General features: G+C 34.3%; 1 protein-coding gene across 2 annotated transcripts in view; it reads left to right on the top strand.

Annotated features, from left to right (window-relative positions):
* Positions 1–22318, top strand: part of MDGA2 (MAM domain containing glycosylphosphatidylinositol anchor 2) — an 878646-nt gene that overhangs the window by 761662 nt on the left and 94666 nt on the right. For both annotated transcript variants that reach the window (XR_006818839.1, XM_046010033.1), the window contains exon 10: positions 19910–20058. Coding sequence is in view for 1 of the 2 variants with exons in the window: in XM_046010033.1 (XP_045865989.1) it covers positions 19910–20058 (149 nt within the window). In the remaining variant the exon portion in view is untranslated. The remainder of the gene's footprint in view (positions 1–19909; positions 20059–22318) is intronic.

The raw sequence follows: 22318 nt of genomic DNA, 5'->3' as shown, positions 1-22318 counted from the left end.
TGAGTGAGTTCATTTCTGGGCTCTTAACACATAGACTCAAACACATATACACACACTCACGCAAACATGCTCACACAAAGAAACTTTTAAAAGTGATGGGTGTTTATTACCTGGGTTGTGGTGATGGTAACACAAGGTATACTATGTCCAAAATTATCAAACTGCATATATTAATCATGTGCAGTTTTTTGTATACCAATTATATCTCAGTAAAGCTGGGAAAAAATGAAATGAGAAGGATCAAATCCAGGAAATAAGTAGTTAAAGATAAAAGACTGTGTTTCTTTTTTTTTTTCTTTTAATTTCCATAATAAACAGCCATACAAACAATGGTTAGCAAACTATAGCTTGGAGACCAGCCAACTGTTTTTTTGTAAATAAAGATTAATTGGAATATACCCTTTCGCACTTGTTCATACTGTCTATGGCTACTTTCATGCTACAGTAGGAGAGGTGAGTGAGCGGTGGTAACAACAATCCTATAGCTCATAAGCCTAAACGTATTTACACTCTAGCCCTTTAAGGAAAAGTCTGTCAATCCTTGATTTGAAGCAAAAGCAATCACATTATTAAGTTCAGGTTTATAATATATTTAGAACTAAAATATCACAACAATAGCATAAATGATGGGAATAATTTGAATTATATAGTTATAAATTGATAACATTTATGAAGTAAGAAGTGAATAGGGACCTCAGAGAATTATAAAACGTGAAATGTGATATATAAGTGATGTAATATTGTCTTTAAACTCAGTCAGTAAGTTAAAGTTGCACAGGTTTAGTCATACAGAAACTTCTAAAATGTTTTTTTAAAAGTGATACATCAAAGAAGTTAAAATGTACTTGATTTTACTCAAAATATTATAGGAAAAGAGCAATATGTGAACAACAGAACATCGAAAGGACAAAGAAAATAAAGAGTAGGATTGTAAATTTTTTTTTTTTTTTTTTTTTTTTTTTTTTGCTGTGAAATGTGTAAACCTGGCGATTCACAGACCTGTACCCCTGGGTATAAAAATACATTATATGTTTATAAAAAAATAAAAAATAAATTAAAAATTTTTTAAAAATTTAAAGAAATGTTTCCGGGCTAGAAGAAGTATATGAAACATTTGTTGGTAATTCTAAGCAGGTCTCCCACACGCTATAAATTTCTTTATATTTTTCACTGTTACTGAGGCCAAGCAGTCCGTTCCCCACACTGTGCCATCATCTTCCCTCTGACTGCTGTCCTATTCTGAGGGGGATTGGGAGAGGGGGAGCGGGCTATGGACATTGGGGAGGGGAGGCGAACCATAAGAGACTATGTACTCTGAAAAACAACCTGAGGATTGTAAATTTTAACCCAATGATACCTATAATTACATTAAATGTAAATGAATTTAACACTCCAGTTAGTTATCAGAAATCACAGGACGGGATTAAAAAAAAAAGTTCTTTATAAGATGCATCCTGCTATCCACAAGAAGCACAGGTTACATACAAAGATACAAAGAAGCGGAAAGGAAAAGAATGGCAGAACACAACATGCAACATGCAAACAGCAGACAAGAAAGCTGACATGATTGTATTATTATCAGACAAAGTAGACTTAAAGACATAGAAAAGTTGTGAGTTAAAGACGGACATTTAAAAAGCATAAAAGAGGAATTTGCAGAAAGATGTAACAGTTCTAAATATGTGTTTGTGTCTAATAATAGAGCTGCAAAATTAATAAATACAAAAGTGCCAGGAGAAATTGAATGTTCCATAATTACAGCTGAAGATTTTAACATCTATTTATGAATAAGTGATAGAATATGTACCCAGAAAAATCACTGATGTTTTAGAAGATCTGAGCTATATTATCAAGAAAATTAAACTAATTGACATTTATAGATCATTATACCCAAAGTTGTAAACTATACATTATTTCATGTGCACAGGGAATGAGTACTAAGCTATATAATATGCTGACTAAACATTTTCCTTCTAAGATTAGGAGTCGGACAAAAATACTCACTCTTGAGGCACCTGGGTGGCTCAGTTGGTAAAGCATCTGCCTTCAGCTTGGGTCTTGATCCCAGGATCCTGGGATTGAGCCCCATGTTGGGCTCCCTGCTCAGAGCAAAGTCTGCTTCTCCCTCTCCCTCTGCCCCTATCCAACCCCTTGTGCTTACTCTCTCTCTCTTTCTCTCAAATAAATAAAGTCTTTAAAAAAAATACTCTTATCCTCCACAAATATTATATTGCAGGTCTCTACCACTGCATTAACACAAGAAAGTAAATAAAATGCATAAAAACCAGAAAAGAAGAAGTAAAAATAAATTTATTCTCAAATCACATGGCTATTTTTGTAGATAATCCTACATGAATTAGTAAGATAATTTAGTGATAGCATAGGATGAAAAATCAGTCATATTTCTGTATAACACTACTGTGTAAAATCAATCATTTTTGTATAATTACTATAAAAATTTGAAATGGAAATGTGGAAAACACCATTTCTGATGACATCAAAATATGAATGTTTAATAAAATATGCACAAGATAGACCTTGAAAAATAAAAAAAAAAAAATTCCCAGCGGACTGAAACAAGACCTAAGGAAATGGAGTACACCACATTCATGGAATGAAAGAATCAATATTATTTTGATGCTTATTCTCTCCAAATTGATCTATAGATTCAATGCAGTCCCAACAAAATTCCCAGCATTTTCTTTTTTGTCTTTTTTTTGTTGTTGAAATTGAAAATCTTACTCTAGTTTTTATTTGGAAAACCGAGGTCCAACAATAGTTAGATCTCTTTTGGGGAAAGTTAGAGGTCTCACACTACGTGATTTCAAGGCTTACTGTAAAATCACAGTTATCAAGATAGTGCGGGTTTTGTATAAACACAAGGAAGGATTAATCAGACAAGATAGAGAATGGAGAAATAGGCTTCAGTGGTTGCATATATGATACAAGTAAGGTCAACTGAGCTTTTCAAAATCACTGACATAATCCATTGCAGAACTGATAGTTTTCTGGATAAATTGTGCTGGAACTGGATATCCATATTGGAAAAAATAAGTCATAAACAATACCTTACATTGTCCACAAGATTACTTTAAGATAGACTATAGATGTGAACATAGGAAACTAAAACTGTAGAATTCTAGAAGAAAACATAGAAGAAAATCTATGCAAATTTGGGATTGGCAAAGATTTCTTAGAAAATAAACAAATAAAAGCACCAGTCATTAAAGAATAATACATCAGAAGTCATTAAAACTTTCTACTCTTCAAAAGACATCATTAGGAAATAAAAAGGCAAGACACAGGCTAGAAGAAATTATGTGACAAAAGATTTGTATTCAGAGTATATAAGTAATTCTTAAAACTCAATAATAAAACAAATAGTCCAGTTAAAAATTAACAAAAAGAAAACTTGAATGGACACTGCACAAAGGAGTGTATAGTTGACCAATAACTGTATAAAAACTGGTTGCTATCATTAGTTACCAGGGAAATGAAATTTAAACCACAATGAGATAACACTACGCACACATTATAATGGCTAAAGGTAAAAAGACTAACAATACCAAGTGTTGTTGAGGTTGTAGAGTAACTGAAATTATCACACACTGCTTCTGGGAATGTCAAATGAGATGACTTTTTTGAAAATAGTTCATCTGCCTCTCAAATTTAAACATGCATTTACCAAATAATCTGGCAATTCAATTCCTAGATGACTACCCAACAGAAATGAAGGAATGTCTATATAAAAATTATGCACAAACTTAATTTTAAAAAAGGAAAATTTAAAGATTCTATCTATCTATCTATCTATCTATCTATCTATCTATCTATCTATCTATTTATCTATCTAAGAAAGAGAGGAAGAGCATGACCAGGGGAAGAGGGAGAGGGAGAAGGAGAAGCACACTCCCCATTGAGCAAAGAGCCTGATTTGGGCCTTGATCCCAGGACCCTGGGACCACAACCTGAACCAGAGGCAGACAATTAACCAACTGAGCCACCTAGGCACCCCTACGCACAAATTTTAGTAGCAGCTTTACTTGTAATTGCCTCTAACTAGAAACAATCCAAATATCCATCTACAAGTGAATGGATAGACAACTTGCGATCTACTCATGGAATAGAATTATACTTAGTCATAAAAATGGAAAAATAGTTAAAAATTACTGGTAAACACGATATAGGGATGGATGGATTTCGAAAACTCACTCAGTATGTTTCTGTCAGAACCTGACACAAAAGGTACATTATTTATGATTCCATTTATACAAATTTCCTAAATAGGCAAAATTACCTTTAGTAAGAGAAACTAGATTCTTGTTTGGCTGAGACAGAGTAGAAATGATGGATTACAGAGGGGCAAGAGGTAACTTTCTGCAGTGATGGAAATTTCCTATATCTTGACTGGGATGGTGATTACCTAGTAATAACATATTTTTCCAAACTCATCAAAATCTCTACGTAAAATGTATACATTTTATTTTATGTAACTTATACCTCAGTTAAGTGTTACCAAATATGTAAGTGGTATTTACCAACTAAGGTAGGGTTGAGAATAGGATATATTTTATAATATTAAGGTGCTTGTTCTGTTTAATGTTTTCATGGATACAATTTTCCTAATCCATATCATGTCAATATATTTAAGCTCATTAAAAAAAAACCTGATTGCATTTCAAAAACCCTTTGTTCCTTTTCCCCCCACCTCTAAATTACTCTTCTTTAGACGGAGACACTAAACTAGTTATCCTCACAGATTTCCCCTCCCCATGATAACCACTATCATCTTTTCTCAATTATGTCCCTCACTTTAAGAGATAGTGGCTGTTACACTAATATGTTGGTAACAAAGGTCATACATAAAAGCTAAGTGAGAGTGGTATAAATCAGATTTTTCGATTTTTGGAGGGTTACCATTTTATAAGCAAAACTGTGACTGTTGGGTAGAATGAAGGGACGACAGAGATAACCTAACAATGTTAGCCTGTCGGATTCCAAAACTACTACTCACAGCTTCCTGATATCATTTCAGGCAGGCATTAGATCAAGTTTGCAGAGGATAAGAAACAGTCTGAAATTACAGATAGCTTCCCCTGAGAGATAACAGTTCTCATAATTTCACTAACAACTAGAAAAGAATAAAACAAAGAAACCCAAATATAGAAATGACACATATGTATATGAATGTTATTTGTTTAGTATTTCTATCCCTGAGAAAATAATAGGCCCTTTAAAAAGGATCTCTTTAGTTCTTAGTACAGTTGGATTTTTCAGGAGCTATTGGGTGGTAATAAAACCAATCTTTGGAAGAATCAAAGGGCTTTTTAGTTCAGTGGAATCAAAGCCAACTCCCAAACTTCCAAGTGTCTGTTTAAGCACCTGGCCTCTGTTTATCACCCTGAAGGGATGATTAATGGATGAGAACAGTGCAAAACTTGTTCCAAAGGCATGCCAAAAACCAGACTTAAAGTGGTCAGGAGAGAGATTCCACAGATGATGGCTCACAACCTGATCCATCGTCTTTTCTCAAGAGAGATTTTGTAACAGAGCCTTAAATTGAAAAAGTCAGTAGAGGTTTTCTTTTTATAAATTCTTTTCAGCTTTTAGACCTGAGGATAAAACCAAAGTCTTACAGTTTTACATTACTTAAGTAAGAAAACTTAAGAAACCCCCTTCTTTCATCATTCTTATGAACTTTGTCTATTTTAAAAGAACTCCAATATGGCAGTTGTTAGAAGCTTCAAGATCTGACCGTAGGGAGATACCCGCTTTGTGGTCAGATCCAGAGCAGTGCCTCTTACAATATGGTAAGAACAGTTATTTGTGTTATAATCTTTGTGTGTGTGTGTGTGTGTGTGTGTGTGTGTGCTAGGAGTCATATTCACAGATCTTTTCATTATTCTTAGAGAGGCATGGTGATTCAGTTTCAATAACTAGTTTCCTTTATTCACATATAAATCCACTTTATTAATTTAAGTTATATGCTTTGGAGAAAATAAATGTTCCTAGAAGATAAACAGCGTACCTTCTGGGCTCCTCTCCAACTCTCTTGAACACCTTTTGCTCCCTGCCTAAATGATATTCAGCACATTCATATTCAGCAATGGACCACCCACATGTGCAGCAACAGCACTTGCCAAGAAGTTAATGTGGTCTATAAGTACGCCATTGAACATTCAGCTGTCTCAGCCTGAGAGCCACTGGGTCAATTCATCCATCTGTGCCCCTTCTGTGCACACGCCCCAACCAATGGTCCTTTAAAAGAACACAAGGCTTTGAGATATTTGGCACCGTTAAGTTTTTAAGGAATGTATAGCTTTAGGAAGGAATGGATACATTTATTTGCAGCTTATTCTATATTCATTATTCCTGAGCTAAATATTTCATAAAGTACAGGTAGCTCTCAATTCTAGAGATTGCATCAGTCCTTATCTTTATGAAGCCCTGAGTTGATAATACTCTCAGATAGCAATATATCATGGCAAATATGGTTGAGTACCAGGGGTAAATTGTAGTTTCACTTTCTGTACTCACAGTAGATGGAATAGGAAAGCAGGGATACTTTTGAGATTAGTGGAAGTGACATCTTACCAGGAAATCCACCAGCTTGTACAGTATTTGTGTGTGAACTAGGGAAAAAGTCCCCTTTATTGAACAGACTGACTTCTATGTCACTGCAGAAGCAGTTTCAAGAGGAACAGAGCCTGAATTTTAGCCCCTTCACTCCATCAGCCAGACACACTTGGTTGTGAGCGATCATTTCCAGGGACATAGGATGTTGGAACAAGAAAGGGACTTTGGATCGCATGAATTCAGAATGTAGCTCTGTTGCTGGATAGTTGCTTCCTATAGGGCAAGCTGTTTAAGAACTCTAATCTTCAATTTAATCTTTTGTTAAAATGATAAGAATATTCTCATCCTGCAGGGAATTGTGCATTTTTAAAAACATAATGTGTGCAAGTTGATTAGCATAGTGAGTGACAAACAGTGAAACCTAGCAAGAGACATGCCTCATAAACTCTTATTTTTTTTTCAACAGAAAGCTTCCATTTTATTTATTTTTTCAGCGTAACAGTATTCATTCTTTTTGCACAACACCCAGTGCTCCATGCAAAACGTGCCCTCCCCATTACCCACCACCTGTTCCCCCAACCTCCCACCCCTGACCCTTCAAAACCCTCAGGTTGTTTTTCAGAGTCCATAGTCTCTTATGGTTCGCCTCCCCTCCCCAATGTCCATAGCCCGCTCCCCCTCTCCCAATCCCACCTCCCCCCAGCAACCCCCAGTTTGTTTTGTGAGATTAAGAGTCATTTATGGTTTGTCTCCCTCCCAATCCCATCTTGTTTCATTTATTCTTCTCCTATAAACTCTTATTTTTATCTAGGAGAGATCAAGCATCAATTCTTACTTAACCCAAGAAAGAACAGTTTTATTCTCTAGATTAAGCTTTCTTCTAACACTTTAGAAGCTATGATTGGAATATTTTCTGTGACCAGGTAGAACACTAGAAGCACGTGTACAAAGTTACGAATAGGAAGACCCCAGTGGGGTCTTCATGAGAGGTCATTTATCCAGAAGTATTTGTGGTATAAGTAGAGAATAAAAAAAAAAAATACCTCAGGGTCTGAAATTACAAGACTGAACAAAAATAAATTGATCCCTAGTATCACACCATCGGTGGGATTTTTTCCTTTTAGTCGTACTTCATTGCAAATTTTGTACATTGGTATTTGCTTCACATGCTTTCAGTTACATAATTCTGATTCTTGTAAAATTTCCCCACAATGTACACGATCTTCAGAGAACTGTTTCTTTGATGGAAGCTGGAATAAGAAAGGAAGGGCACAAAGCCTGAAGTGATCGGGTTTTGTATTACATGTGAGAAGTCTTTTAGGGATTTCCAGAAAAAGCAAGGGAAAAGTTTGGAACCTTATAAAAATATGGGTTTAGTATAAAACAGAGATTTTTGGCTTTTCCATATATTGGCTCATAAATGCTCTTCTTGCATTTTGAAGATAAATGCCCTTCTTTTATTGAAGGGAAATGTAGATAGTATTTCTGTCTCTTTTCTGGACATATATAAGAATATAAGAATAAACAATTGACTTTCTAAATAAATGGTTGCTAGATACTTCACTAATTTGACTCTCCAGTAGTACTTCTTAGGTGTAGGATGATAGGATGAGCCAAGGAAATAAAATTGGTCAGAGAACAAGGGTACACTCAGTACAAAATAAGAAGTTTGTGTTTATCCTGGGTATTGGACACCATGCACATTTAATCATTTCCTATTTCTAAATCTGCTTTCATGTTGTTAAATTTAATGATGCCTAAGTAATTCCTTCTGCATTATCAATTATATCCCTGCTCCCTATGCTGCCATACATAGTAACTATTCTAGAGTTAGTTCATTCATAGGCATCATTGTAATATATGAAAGAAGTGGTATAACTCTTGAAGGGATAGCCTAAAGGCCTTTACTACCAATAAGAAAAAAAAAGAAGAAAAAGAAGCGCAAAATCAACCTGCATCCATTATTGTGGCACAGCCAAATGTAGCGCTCCAGATACTACCTTGACCTTGTGTTTCTCTCACCCACTGACAATTGACATGTACTATGTATCAATGAAATTTTTTAATTTAAAAAAAAAAAAAGCAAAAATAGTTTTATATTCTCTCTGTCTTGGGAGTATTTCCTGCAATGTTTCTAAAAAGAGAGATTTCTAGCAATTTCATTTTATCCTACTGTTCTTAAATAATATACATTGAGGAAGGTAGCAATCAGATTCTCTGTTTGAAGGCCAGCTTTCGTTGTGTATTTAAGTGAATGGTGTAACCTCTTTTTCTTCTCACAAAATGTTTGGATCTTTTTAAGGGATGATCTGCAAACCAGGCGAGGAAAGTAGTCTGCATTAGTTAAGTAATTATGATGTTCATATTAACTTTCAAGATTTGCAGCTCAAGCCAAGTAATATCCCTTTGCATATTTGCCCTTCCCATACTCAGTGAAGACTAAAATAAGTTAATATTTGTGAAAGTACTTTGCAAACTGTAAATTCCTGTATAAATTTGAGATAAAATTTTTGTCACTTAAGATTTTTCTTGCTCCAAGACTCCTTGGTTGTAGTGGTAAATTATAGTAGAATAACTTTTAAACCCCAGATGTATAATTTTCATAAGTGGGCAGGCTCTATGGTATACAAAGGTAGTAACTGAAGTACAGAGCCTTTTCACCTTTCTCTCCATACATGTCTTTCCTCTACCAATAATCAGCCATCTTTATTTTAGGAGGACCTCTCCACATTATTTTTCTTTAGAACATGTAGTTTTTTGTTGTTTTTGTTCGTTTTAGCTTGGTTTTTTAAATTTATCTATATGAGAGAGAGAGAGAGAGAATGAGCCAGGGGAGGGACAGAGACAGAGGGAGAACCAGGCCTCCCACTGAGCAAGGTGCCCAATGCAAGACTTGATCCTAGGACTTTGTGATCATGACCTGAGCCAAAAGCAGATGCTTAACCAACTGAGCCACCCAGACAACCCAAACAGTGGTTTTTATACATACAACATTTACTTAGATATTTCCTTGTAAAATAGCAGTGGATATATCTTTCATTTCCAAACTTTCTTTGCCCCATTAGTAATTTCCTATTTATGTGCCAACTGTAAAAGCTAATTGTTTCATCAAATCCATGTCATCTTTTAAAATGTTTGGACCAGACCCTAATCTAAACCTATTTGGAAAAAAAAATCATATTATTCATATTTTGCATAATTTCTAGCAAAGTACATTCAGAGTTTTAGAGTTAAAGCAGTTATTCACTTAAGTTGAAATGCTATCTGGTAAATACATATATTTATTTTATATTACCCTAGACAGTATATATTTGGTGTGTAAGCCAATAACTACTTTGTATAATTATTTTGTTTTCTAGGTCAGAGGTGATTTAATTGTGTTGAAATATAGCTTCATTAAAGTTTAAAGAAAGTAAATGGGCATTCATTTAAATTTGTCTAGCTGAGTTTTAAAATTGCTTCAGTTTCCTATGGTTCTACCATTACCATGAAACCAAGGATGGAACTCTCCTAGAGAGTTTTATTTTACTTACTTACTTTCTTTTTTTTTTTTTTTTGTGGGAGGGGATATAGTAAAAAAAATTAATATTTATTTAAATCTATTTCCCCAGTGCTGTAAGTATTTTATACAGACTATATAAAATAATGTAAATAGAATAAATTGCATATGCAGATCCACTTGAATCTCCGGAGATAGCTTTCTAACCCAGCTAAATTCATAAAATAATGACTGGTTTTGAGAACCAAAAAACCTAATTGAAAGGGTCCTTGGCAGTAACTAACTGGATCTATTATTAGTAATATTTGCTGATTATACCATGTTTATTAATTTTTTATCATTTTAATAAAGAATTTTGACTTTGTATGGCAGATCCCTGCCCAAATGAAATTATGAACTCCTCTGAGAAGAGTCTTAAATTGGGGGAAGATTTTTATAATGGAAAGCATATCACATTAACTACTGATGTGAATATGTGTGGCTTGAGCATTTAGTGGATCGGTAAAACAGACCCTTTTTTGCAAGAAGTAATTACCCAACCATATTACTTCTGAAAACCCTACCTGGTTGCCTGTTTCAGCATGAGTGATTTTTTTCCTAATAACGAGTCACAAGATTCTTGGTAAATTGTCATCTTTTTCCTCCAATCATCATTTTCATTTAGCAAACATCCCTGGAAGCCATTTTCTTGGGCCGTCATTTTAATGGCCTCTGCCTTCCTAGAGATTAAGAAGAAGGCTAAATTATCAATGCTTGAAGATGATTTTAGAAGAATTTATAAAATCGGGTCTTTTGTTCATTCCACATTTCAGATATTGAAGTAAAAATGCTTAAGACAATTTGAACTCATTATAGTTAAATAATTTTCTAAGTTGGTATTTCTATAAACATACTTCCTCTAAGCACTGGGTGTTGTGCAAAAACAATGAATACTGTTATGCTGAAAAAATAAATAAAATGGAAAAAAAAACATACTTCCTCTAGATATTTAATCATTTAAAATCTATCTGTAAAGGAAAGTTGAATTATATGGTAGAATATTATATTCAAATGAGCTTACATTATTGAAGCAAACTATTAAAAAACTACGTTAAGGGATGCCTAGGTGGCTCAATCAGTTAAGTGTCTGCCTTAGGCTCAGGTCATGGTCCCAGGCCCAGGATCAAGTCCAGCATGGGGCTCAGTGGGGAGCCTGCTTCTCCCTTTGCCTGCCCACCCCCCCCCCCCGCTTCCTGCTTGTGTGCTCTTTCTTTCTCTCTGACAAATAAATAAATTAAATCATAAAATTAAAAAAAAAACCCACTAAGTTAAAAGTTTGCATATAAGTCTAAGTATTTTCCTTCACTGGCTTTTTTTAATTATGAAAAGAACATTGGAATCTACATAATTTAAGTTACTTAATAACTATTGTACTTTATGCTAATACATTTTAATAAAGGATATGAATTGTATGAAGTTATTTCATGAGCATATCATGAGAATCCTACTATATGGTGGGGAGTGGGCAAAATAAGTGATGGGGAGTGTCAGATACAGGTTTCCAGTTATGGGATAATTAAGTCACAGGGACACAAGGCACAGCATAGGGAATACAGTCAACAGTGTTGTAATAGGGTTGTATGGTGACAGATGGTTGCTGCAGTTGTGGTGAGAATAGCATAATGTATATACTTGTGCAATTGCTACATTGTACTCCTGAAACTAGTGCAACATTGTATGTCAACTGCACTTCAATAAAAGACTACTCATTACTTCAAATCTAAAAAATATTACAGAAAAAAATAATGTCATAACAATGACTGATCATTTGGAAAATGTATTGACTGTCTCTAAACACGAAGACAAAGTATAGATAAACATTTCTCTGTCTCAAGTACAAAGGCTTTTCAGTTAAATGATTTGGTTGGGTTATAAATTGTTACATGTCTTACAATTTTTTTTTACACACTCTAAACAAATCATTAACTGAGAGATGTTGTCACTGACTTCACAGCTGTATAATTTAGTTGTTACGTTTTTGTCCCCCCAACCCCCTGCACACATATTGACAAGTTATCACTGTTGAAAAAGCTCTTGAGGTTCAGTTGTTGCTGCTGTAACATTCACTTTAATTCTAAGATAAATTGTTCTTTATCAGATACAATAGTTTCTTTTGTCAATATTACTTAGATATTTTCCATTTTTTTATTCCTTCTTCGTATTAATTTACCATCTTTCTAGTCAAATAAGAATAGGTGGAATCCATCAATTCACCAATGATTCCTTTATTACTTTCTTTTAACGAGATAAGGCCTAATATTAACTATCAAATAAAGGAAACACAAGTGAGTGTACTGATTCTTTTTAAAAATTTTCCCTCTGACTTCACAGAATTAAATCTATTTGGTCCTCTGAATGCTTCTTATACCTCCACTTCAAGGATACTAATCTTTACATAATTCAAAATCAAAACACTAAGCTTTCAGAAGAATGGGATACCAAGAGGTAATGCAATTCTTTACTCATCCAGGATGAGATGCATACAGTCATTCTCCATCTCAGTTAGAAACTCTAGTGTCCATTCAAGTGTCTGAAGATTGAAAACTTAGTTTATCCACAGTATCCAGTCAGGACAAGTGCTAATTGGGTGCTTATCTGCAATGATTTTTGAATTAATCACCCTTTCCTTGTTTCTCAAATCATGTTTTGTTTTTGTTGTTGTTGTTGTTTTGTTTTGTTTTGTTTTAAGAGTATCTTATTACAGGTTTCTTGCCCAGAGCTTCTCACTCATCCAGTCCACTCTCTTCTTTTCCACCTGTTATAGTTAAAAACTGTAAAATAGATTTGCATTATATTCCTAATTAAAAACCTAGAAAAATCCCCATTTCCACTGAAGTAATTCTTTCTTTTCTTTTTTAAAGATTTATTTACTTATTTGAGGGGGCCAGGGGCCAAGGGAGAGAGAAAGAGAAAATCTCCAGCAGATTCCCTGTTGAGTGCAGAGCCCTACATGGGGCTTGATCTCAAAACTCTGAGATCATGACCTGAGCTAAAATTAAGAGGGACACTTGGGGCGCCTGGGTGGCTCAATGGGTTGAAGCCTCTGCTTTCGGCTCAGGTCATGATCCCAGGGTCCAGGGATGGAACCCCACATCAGGCTCTCTGCTCAGTAGGGAGCCTGCTTCCTCCTCTCTTTCTGCCTGCCTCTCTGCCTACTTGTGATCTCTGTCAAATAAATAAATAAAATCTTTTTTAAAAAATTTAGATAAAATTAAGAGGGACACTTAACTGATTGAGCCACCCATGCACCCCAACTTTTGTTTTCTTTTTAATATGACTCAAGGTTCATTAATTTGAAGAGAAAATATTTATGGTTCCAATGATTGCAAATTATTTCTTCTGTCCTGTGGAGGAGTGAGAGTTGCATGGATTTTTGCTATAAATTATGTCTAATAGATCACAATGAGTAATCTACTGCCTTAGTTGGGCTATGATTCTGATTAAACACAATGTGACTTGACTTTGTTTGCTAGTTTCTGCTAAAAATGCACACAGGCACAGAGCTATGATTCTTGTGATTTTAGAAGCCTTAAAAAACAAAACAAAACAAAACAAAAACAGTGCATTATCAGTGTTTTAAGGTTCCCTTAGTTCTCCGTGGCTACTCTTACTGTGATAATAAATACACATTTAAAAATTTTTAAATTGTTTTCTTATTTTTTATACTTTGCAAGTGTGTTTTTATAAAATTCCTTGATTATTAACATTTTGATTATTAATTTAGTTTTCATTCAGTTTGTTGATTTCCCTGAGTTTATTCTGGGAAGTAAATATCAGTAGATTTTCTCCTATTTAAGTGAGTACCAGTTAAAGTAATTGGAGAATAATTGAACTATATGGTAAGTAGCAAATATTTTATCATACCAAGACACATCATAAGTTAGAACTGACCTATTCCTGTCCTATTCAAGCACATGAGTGTGTTAGCAGTTATGTAACAGCTGATGAGAACTGTTCTTCAAAAGTGCAGGGTTTGGTAGGAAAGATGGGCACCACATGCTATAGTTGTATCAGTTCCTGTGGAAATTCTAAAATATTATCTATAATATATTAATTTTTCTCCACCAAAGGTCATGCTTTATTTCTTCTCTTCTTTATCCCTCCATAAGCCATTCTTGTCTGTCTGAACAATTTCTTCTTTTAGATCTACAAAGATGTCAGCATGTCGCCTATAAAGCCTACCTTTGATCCCAATAGAGAGTATTAATTAATCTTCCAAAGAAGGTCCCACAATATTTATCATTCTCGGTTGTATTTCTTCAGTGGCCTTGGGCATACTTATATAAATTCTATTTTAAATATAAATATAAATTTAATATAAATTTAATATAAATTTAAATATAAATTCTATTTTATGTTTCTATAGTCTATAGACTAATCCAGCTGTTCATTGGCTTTCTACATCACTCATAGTTGAACATTTTCTTGTGTATTAGTAATGTTGTATTCTGAATTCAGATTCATTGAGGTTTAATTAAGAGAAATTCTCTGTGGTCTAAATTGAGAGCCTGTCTTTCAAAAGTCACGTGATATTGCATTTACTCAAGTGCTCCAGTGGTGTCACTGGACAAGGAGGAATTTTGTTAATGTAAATTTTTTTGTCATCTTCTTATCCTGGTGAGGGGAAAATTTTTTCTAGTAGACTGTGTCTGAGACAGCTATTTTTACCGATGTTGATTATATGTGGTGGGCTCATTTCTACCTTCTCATCTTGCACTGGCCCATTAACCTCATCTTCTATGGGCCTTAAATTGTACTCATAAGGGTATCATGACCAACACCACTCCTTTCTTCTCTATACTCTTACTCAGTGTCAGGTTTTCAGTTCTGTGCTTTTTGACCCTCAATGAATACTTCTTTCATGCTTGCAAGCTTGGAGAAGCATCTAAGAAAAAATTTGGTTATACTTTAACATTCTTAGACTAGGAAAGTGACATGTCATAGCTTCTTACTGTATCTTGAACTTTGAGCTGATGCATAAAATCGTATTTTGAAATCTCAACTTACTTTTCAGAAGTTATTTGCAAAATAGAGTAAATGTATTTTTATATAAATTCTATTTAAAATTTTGAACGATTAAATAATTTACCTATATATATTTTAAGAATATTTTAAGATCCAAGATCCGTATATATATAATGTATCTAAATATTATCTGCTACTTTAGATAATGAATGTAGTTCTAGGTCATTTAGTCTAAAAAGATTTAAACTGGGACAATGTTGCATAAAAATTAAACTAGAATATAAAAGAGAAAAAAATTTCTTGGCATGCCTGATGGAAGGAGGGAAAATGCCCAGAAGATAAAAAGGAGAAAAAAAAAGCATATTATGAATTCTTTCTGTGTTCAGCCAACAGATGTCATGTTTGGTTGTCAAAGCCTATGATTATTATAAGGATGTTTCCTTAGTATTAGGGTATGCTTCCTACAAAATGGTTGTATAAATATTAAATATGACTGGTTCTGAAATCAGAGAAAAATTTGTGTATGTGTGGGGTATTTTTTGTTTTATTTTGTTTTGTTTTTTACTTTTAAAAATTATTTCTTAAATAAAATTAAAAAGCACTTTTCTTTGCTGGTTAATCCAAAACAGATTTAGTACAGATTTGCTGAGACATAAGCAATAATATCTATATTTAACTGTAACTAGTCATGATTTTGTCTTTTTCTTTTTTTGAAGGTTTTGTTTATTTATTTATTTGAGAGATTAGAGAGAGTACATGAAAGCAAGCAGGGGGAGGAACATAGGGAGAGGGAAAGCAGACTCAATGCTGAGCTGAGCTCGATCTCATGACTCTGAAATCATGACCTGAGCCAAAATCAAAAGTCAGACACTTAACTGACTGAGCCACTTAGGCGCCTCAAGATTATTTATCAGTAATTACTTTTTACTAATCAGTATTGCTTACACACCATCTGAAAACTTTTTCACCATTAACTCTGAGGTGTTGCAATTCAACTACAATTTAAAAATTAACAAAAAATAAAATAAAATCTTCAACTAAAATAAAACTTTCTCTCTGAGTCAACATCTAAATTTGTAATGGGACATGTTTTACCTGAGTATTTATTAATATCAAATGTTGTACATCATCACCTTTTCTATTCTGTTCCTAAATTTATCTATCATATGAGATTTGGAGCAGATCTTCTCTAAATTATTTCCCTATAATGATGTTTCATGAACTGGTATTACATATTATGTTACAGTAATACAGATATATCAAATCAGATAAAATATTTAAAAAATATACTGGAGGGACGTCTGGGTGGCTCAGTCATTAAGTGTCTGTCTTCAGCTCAGGTCATGATCCCAGGGTGGTGGGATCGAGTCCCACATCGGGCTCTCTGCTCCGCGGGGAGCCTGCTTCGCCTTCTCCCTTTGCCTGCCACTCGCCCTGCTTGTGTTCTCTCACTCTTTCTCTCTGACAAATTAAATGAATAAAATCTTAAAAAATAAATAAATAAAATAAAATAAAGATATACTGGAAATCCTTCATAATAGTCTGCAATTAAATGTAAATATGATGGAATTTTACATTGAAATTTGATCTATTTGGAATATTTAAGCATTAGATGACCTTGAAAAGAATCTTGATAAACAAATTCATATTAATCACGGAGTCATGAGGATTTTTTTGACCTTCAAGGTTAAACTGCTTCAATAACCTTAAAAGTATTTATTTAGGTAAACAATCACTTCTTGAATTATGGCAATTTACATTTATGACAGGCAGCCAGTTACTCTCCTGGCAGTCAACAAAAAATAATAGGATTAGACTATAGGTATTAGAAACATGAAATGGAATTTATAAATTAGTATGCTTAGTACAATTAAAGTAGTACAATAAACAGTAGGCACCCTATAGACTTGAGACTCAGAGGTACTTTAATGGCCACTTTGTGGAAAGTCACCCATCTCAGCCCTGCTAAATGACTGCCAGGTATTGACCAAAAAACCTCTGGTGAAGAGAAAATTACAGTCTTCTGAGGTAGGTCATTCATTACATAGTCAGAAAGGATTGGTAGAACATTTCAACATCAAATTTTTTTAAATTAACATATAATGTATTATTCGTTTCGGGGGTACAGGTCTGTAAATCATCAGTCTTACACAGTTCACAGCACTCACCATAGCACATACCCTCCCCAATGCCCCATCAGCTAGCCATCCTATCCTTCCCATCCCCCTCCCCTCCAGCAACCCTCAGTTTGTTTCCTGAGATTAAGAGTTTCTTAAATGTGTTTCCTTTTAATATCCACCCACTGATAGTCATCATATTTCACAGATTGGTTAAAATTTGTCTGATTTTCTTTCTCTGTGATAAAATTTCAAGTCGTAGAAAACTGCATCTGCCTATTTTTGAGAGAGTTTTTGTTCTTTTCAATGCCAAACAAACTGCAGGTTATGACTCTACTCTCTGTACTCATTCCATTTGAATGCATCATTCATTTTATGAACAAAGTGATGCTTAGAACTAAATTGAGAGAGCATGAGCATCCACGCAGGCATACCAGTGGGGAGAGGGGCAGAAGCAGCAGAGGGAGAGAGAATCCCAAGCAGAATCCTGCCTGATGATGGAGTCCACAGAGGACTCAATCTCAGGACCCTGACATCATGACCTGAGCTGAAATCAAGAGTCAGAGGCTTAACCAGCTGAGTCACCTAGGCGTCCCTGGATGCTTACTTATAATCAAAACCCCTACTCCTTTATCTAGGCTACTATTAAATGCACATCCTCAATAACATTTGGTCTCAAGTACAAGTTATCAATGACGTTTTGGGTATTGATTTCCTTATTTAGAATATTATTTTCCTCTCATCTAGATTTTGCTCTTAAGTGTTGTGGGCATGAATTTGTGCTATCACTTAGTAATAAGGAAAAATACCATAAACAGATAAAAGAAATAATAAAGTGCATGTGATGGCTCTTTTCTAGAGATCTCCTTCTATGCAGGAGATCTCCTTTCAATCCATTTTCAATTCAACTGAATGAGTATCCGTAGAACATTTTTTTCAGTGCATATAATGTTGAAGTGTGAGAATTTTTCAAAAGTTACTAAAATTCAGATATTTAATTCAATGTATTTAAATTCACTAATAAACTTAACAAAATTCAAATTCAGTCCATCTGATATTATTTTTTTCCTAGTGAACATCTCTGGGATAATAGAGACTATCACTTCTATTCTTAGTAGGCAAAATCCATCCTTTAACTATTTGTTAGAAATTTTTATGAGCCAGCTCTCCTGCAACCACTAGACGATAGATGACTAAGGAAGAAATATGAAAAACAGGGTAAGAGAATTTTCTGCAAAGAGAAACCCATAAGGAAAAACCCAGCAGGACATTTATATTTAGCCTAATTTTATCAAAGAGAAAACAGAAAAGATATTGAATGAGAGGAGTAATAAATGTACACCTTATTAACTCATCATTCAATAAGAACTACAAAGCTTTTGAAAATCTAGGAAATGTTAACAATCTCTATGAGGACAGAGGCTGTTGTCCTTCATTGTATCCCCACTGGCAATATACTATATGGCATTTAATAGGTTCTCCTTAGATAGTGTTAATTTAATTTAATAAATAAATACTTATAGGTAAAAAATGGAAGGTATGAAAATATCTATATTACAGAATAACAAGAAGTTGGATCTATAATTCCAAATGGTCTGTGCACTTTTCAATTTGATAACTGAAAAAAAAAAAAACAGATGGTTTGTATATGTCATATACATGATGTACATTTCATATATCCTTAAAATCTGAATAAAGTCTTCTTTGTTATTGGTCCAAGTACTCGTGTCATTGTTAAGTCTTTGTTTGGGTAATTTCAGATGTATTGTCCAAACACAATATAAACACAAATTATCATTTTCACTGACTTTTTTTTTTTTGACAGAATTGATCATTTACTTGCTCTTATGCTACTTTTGACTTCTAGGATGCCACAAGTTTTATTTTCCTCCCATTGGCTGATTTGTTCCATCTCAGGCTTTGTTGAGGTTGTTATTTGCTCTCACCTCTCTTAACCTTGGATTGCACCAGTGGTCAAGCTGTAGCCTTTTTTTTTTTTTTTTTAAGATTTTATTTATTTATTTGAGAGAGAAAGAGAGAGTGTACAAGCAGGAGAAAGGGCAGAGGGAGAGGGAGAAGAAGATTCCCCACTGAGCAGGGAGTACAACTCAGGGCATGATCCCAGAACTCTGAGATCATGACCTGAACCAAGGGCAGATGCTCAACCAACTGAGCCACCCACTTGCCCCAGGCCTTAGTCTTCTTCTCTATCTACTCACAGTCCTTTGGTGATCTCTTCAGTCTCATGGCTTTAAACTTAAAATCTGTCTATATGCTTATGGTTAATAAGATTATAGCTCTAATTCTGGCCTCTCCAGAATTCTAGACTAGTATATACCACTTGATGTCTCCGTTTAGATCATTCAGACTGTTAAAAAATAACTTCTGAAGTTCTCCCCCCAAATTTGACCTTCCCATAGTTTTTCACTTCAGTCGATGGAAACTCCTTTCTTCAGTTCCTTAGACCAAAACACTTGTGGTCGAGCTTGATTCTTCTCTTCCTCTCACACTGTTCATCTAATCAACCAGGAAATCTTCTTACATCTATTCTCAAAATTCTCCAGAAAATTGGTTAGATGTTAATAATGACTTTTCAAATAGAAGAATTACTCCCGGGACACATGGTAGAATGAGGTAAAAGGGCCAAAAAGGAACAAGCATGTTTGACTGTCATATGTCATCATTCAAATTTAAGCACTCTTTCTATTTTTAGGAAAGGCCTATGCTCCAGAATTCTATTACGATACCTACAATCCTGTGTGGCAAAACAGACACCGTGTTTATTCTTACAGTCTACAGTGGACTCAGATGAATCCTGATGCAGTAGATCGGATTGTTGCATACCGGTTGGGTATCAGGCAGGTGAGAAATTTAATTGGTGTCTTTTGTTTTTTCTGTTTGTGGTTCTGTGAAGACCTTGTTATTATGATATGTTGCTATAAATTTTTAATCATTTTGCATATTCCAGAATGTATTTTCCCACATGAAAGATAATCGTGCTCTCCATAGAATTGTTCTGAGTTATCCACAAATGTTTGGAATTAACTTACGTTTTCTACTGTGCCAGCAGACATTTTAAAGTGACATCCTTTGAGCCTTCTGAAATCCTTCACAGGGAGATATGCTACAGAAATTACATTGGATTCTTGGATGTGCTCATCCTTACCTGTACTGCATAATTCTTTGTCTTAATTCCTAAGGAGCTAGAAGTCTTACTTATTTTTAATCGAAGAGGTTCAAAGTATAGAGAGAGGATATTTTAAGAGTGAATTTAATGTATCTGAAAAACAGAAATAATTTAGCAGAAACGATCAAGTACAGTGTTTTCCCAAGGTAGCTGAAGATTATGGGTTTTGTGAAAATAGATCTTTTCGAATGAACCATCCTTAAGCTGTGTTATCCTTTGTTGATGCAAATGATATTTCTGAAATTTAAATGTAGGTCTTTACATTGTTTCCTGTTTACATAGTATATTATCGGAGTGACTATTTCTGTATAACAAAATGTTTTCCAAGAGTGATTTGATCCCCTCACAACTTTGTATTATCCACAGATTTAGAAAGTGTTGTTTTCCACTTCCTTAATGAAATCACAGAATAGCATTTTGAGTTTCCACAGTAAAGAGGACAAAATTTGCAGACTGATCAACCACCAATAACCCATTCAGTTGTATTAGCATAAAACTAGTGTTTTTCTACCTTGTTCAAGAAGTTATAATAAAAGGCTGTGTAAGATACAGCATTCAAATTAGGATAAATTGTTAGTTGAATATTCTTGTCCTTCTTGTCTAATAAACAAAAAAAAAAAGAAAGAAAGAAAAAAAAAACCTTTTCTAGTGAATGTATCCTGGTATTTGGTGATCATCACTTTCCTAAGTATTCACAGGTCACAGACACAGCAGACAGCAATGGATCATTGAGAGACTTTCTTTTTATCCCTCATTTACTTAAGTTCCTAAGGATATCTGAGTAAATCTTAAACCCGTATCAAAATTGTTTGTTCTATTTGTTCTAATTTGATGATAATCTTCTCTGATAGAGAAAATATACACAAGAAAGTTTGGCAGTTCTTTCTCCTTCAGCTGGTAGACTTATCTTTTTTGTTTTTTTTTTTTCTTTCTCTCTCTCTCTCTTTTAACTGAACACAGCTAACATTTTTAGATCTTTCATATTTGGAACTTCTTAGAGCATTCTTGACTTTAGACACATCAACTCATTTTCTAAGTCCTTATCACTTGATTTGGTCATTCACATTCATCTTCTATTATCTCTATTTTGAAATACCTAAGAACTGAATACCAAATTGCTATCTGTAAAATTAAATTATTTTCCTTAGGTGTCTTTTCCTTTTTTCTGGCTATAGTTTTATTTGCAGTGATAGAGTCGAGAGTTCATCTTTGGTTTCTTACTTTCTTTAAGTATATTTTCTTGGAGTATCTGGGAAATGGCCCACTGCTCCCTGTAAACCTGTTTTTGGTCTGCATGATTTTCCCAACTCTGCTCATTGTTCCCTTCCTTTGTTCTCACGGTTCTCAACTTTCATTCCCAACATCTCCACCTTCTATGTGAGATTCAGCAGAAAAGTAGTTACCATAAGAGTCTTCCCCCCAAATACATTTTTAGTAGAATTAGACTTCCTCCTAAAAGAAATCCAGCTAATTGAAGTTCGTCCTTCTTGTTTACATCTTGTAAATGAGTTATTATTGCTAATAAACAACTTTTTGCACATGTTTTACTACGATTACTACACTATTTTCCAATGACAGTTTCTCTTCTTTCCAGATTTTCCTTTTCTACATTAACATCTCCTATAAATTCCTATCTTTATGTTTCTGAATCATAAAACTAGTATATAACTCCCTGATATGCAGTGACACACATTTTACAGTCACTATGTTGTTCCTTGTGAACAAATTAGATAATTTCCCCATACCCTGCCACTTTAGAATAAATTACATATGTGTGCCTTTTTGTGTATAATTTTCCCTATGTTTTTATAAATTATGAATTCCAGACGTACTTGGCTTGCAATTCTGGCTGGTCTAGCCTCATCATTTTTTAGCTAGATACCCTCGAGCCGGTTTCTGAACATACCTAAGCCTAGGTTCCTACCCTTCAAATTG

The sequence above is a fragment of the Meles meles genome, chromosome 6 (assembly GCF_922984935.1).
Source record: "Meles meles chromosome 6, mMelMel3.1 paternal haplotype, whole genome shotgun sequence".
Classification (NCBI taxonomy): Eukaryota; Metazoa; Chordata; class Mammalia; order Carnivora; family Mustelidae; genus Meles; species Meles meles.
This window is presented reverse-complemented; position numbering and strand designations above follow the sequence as displayed.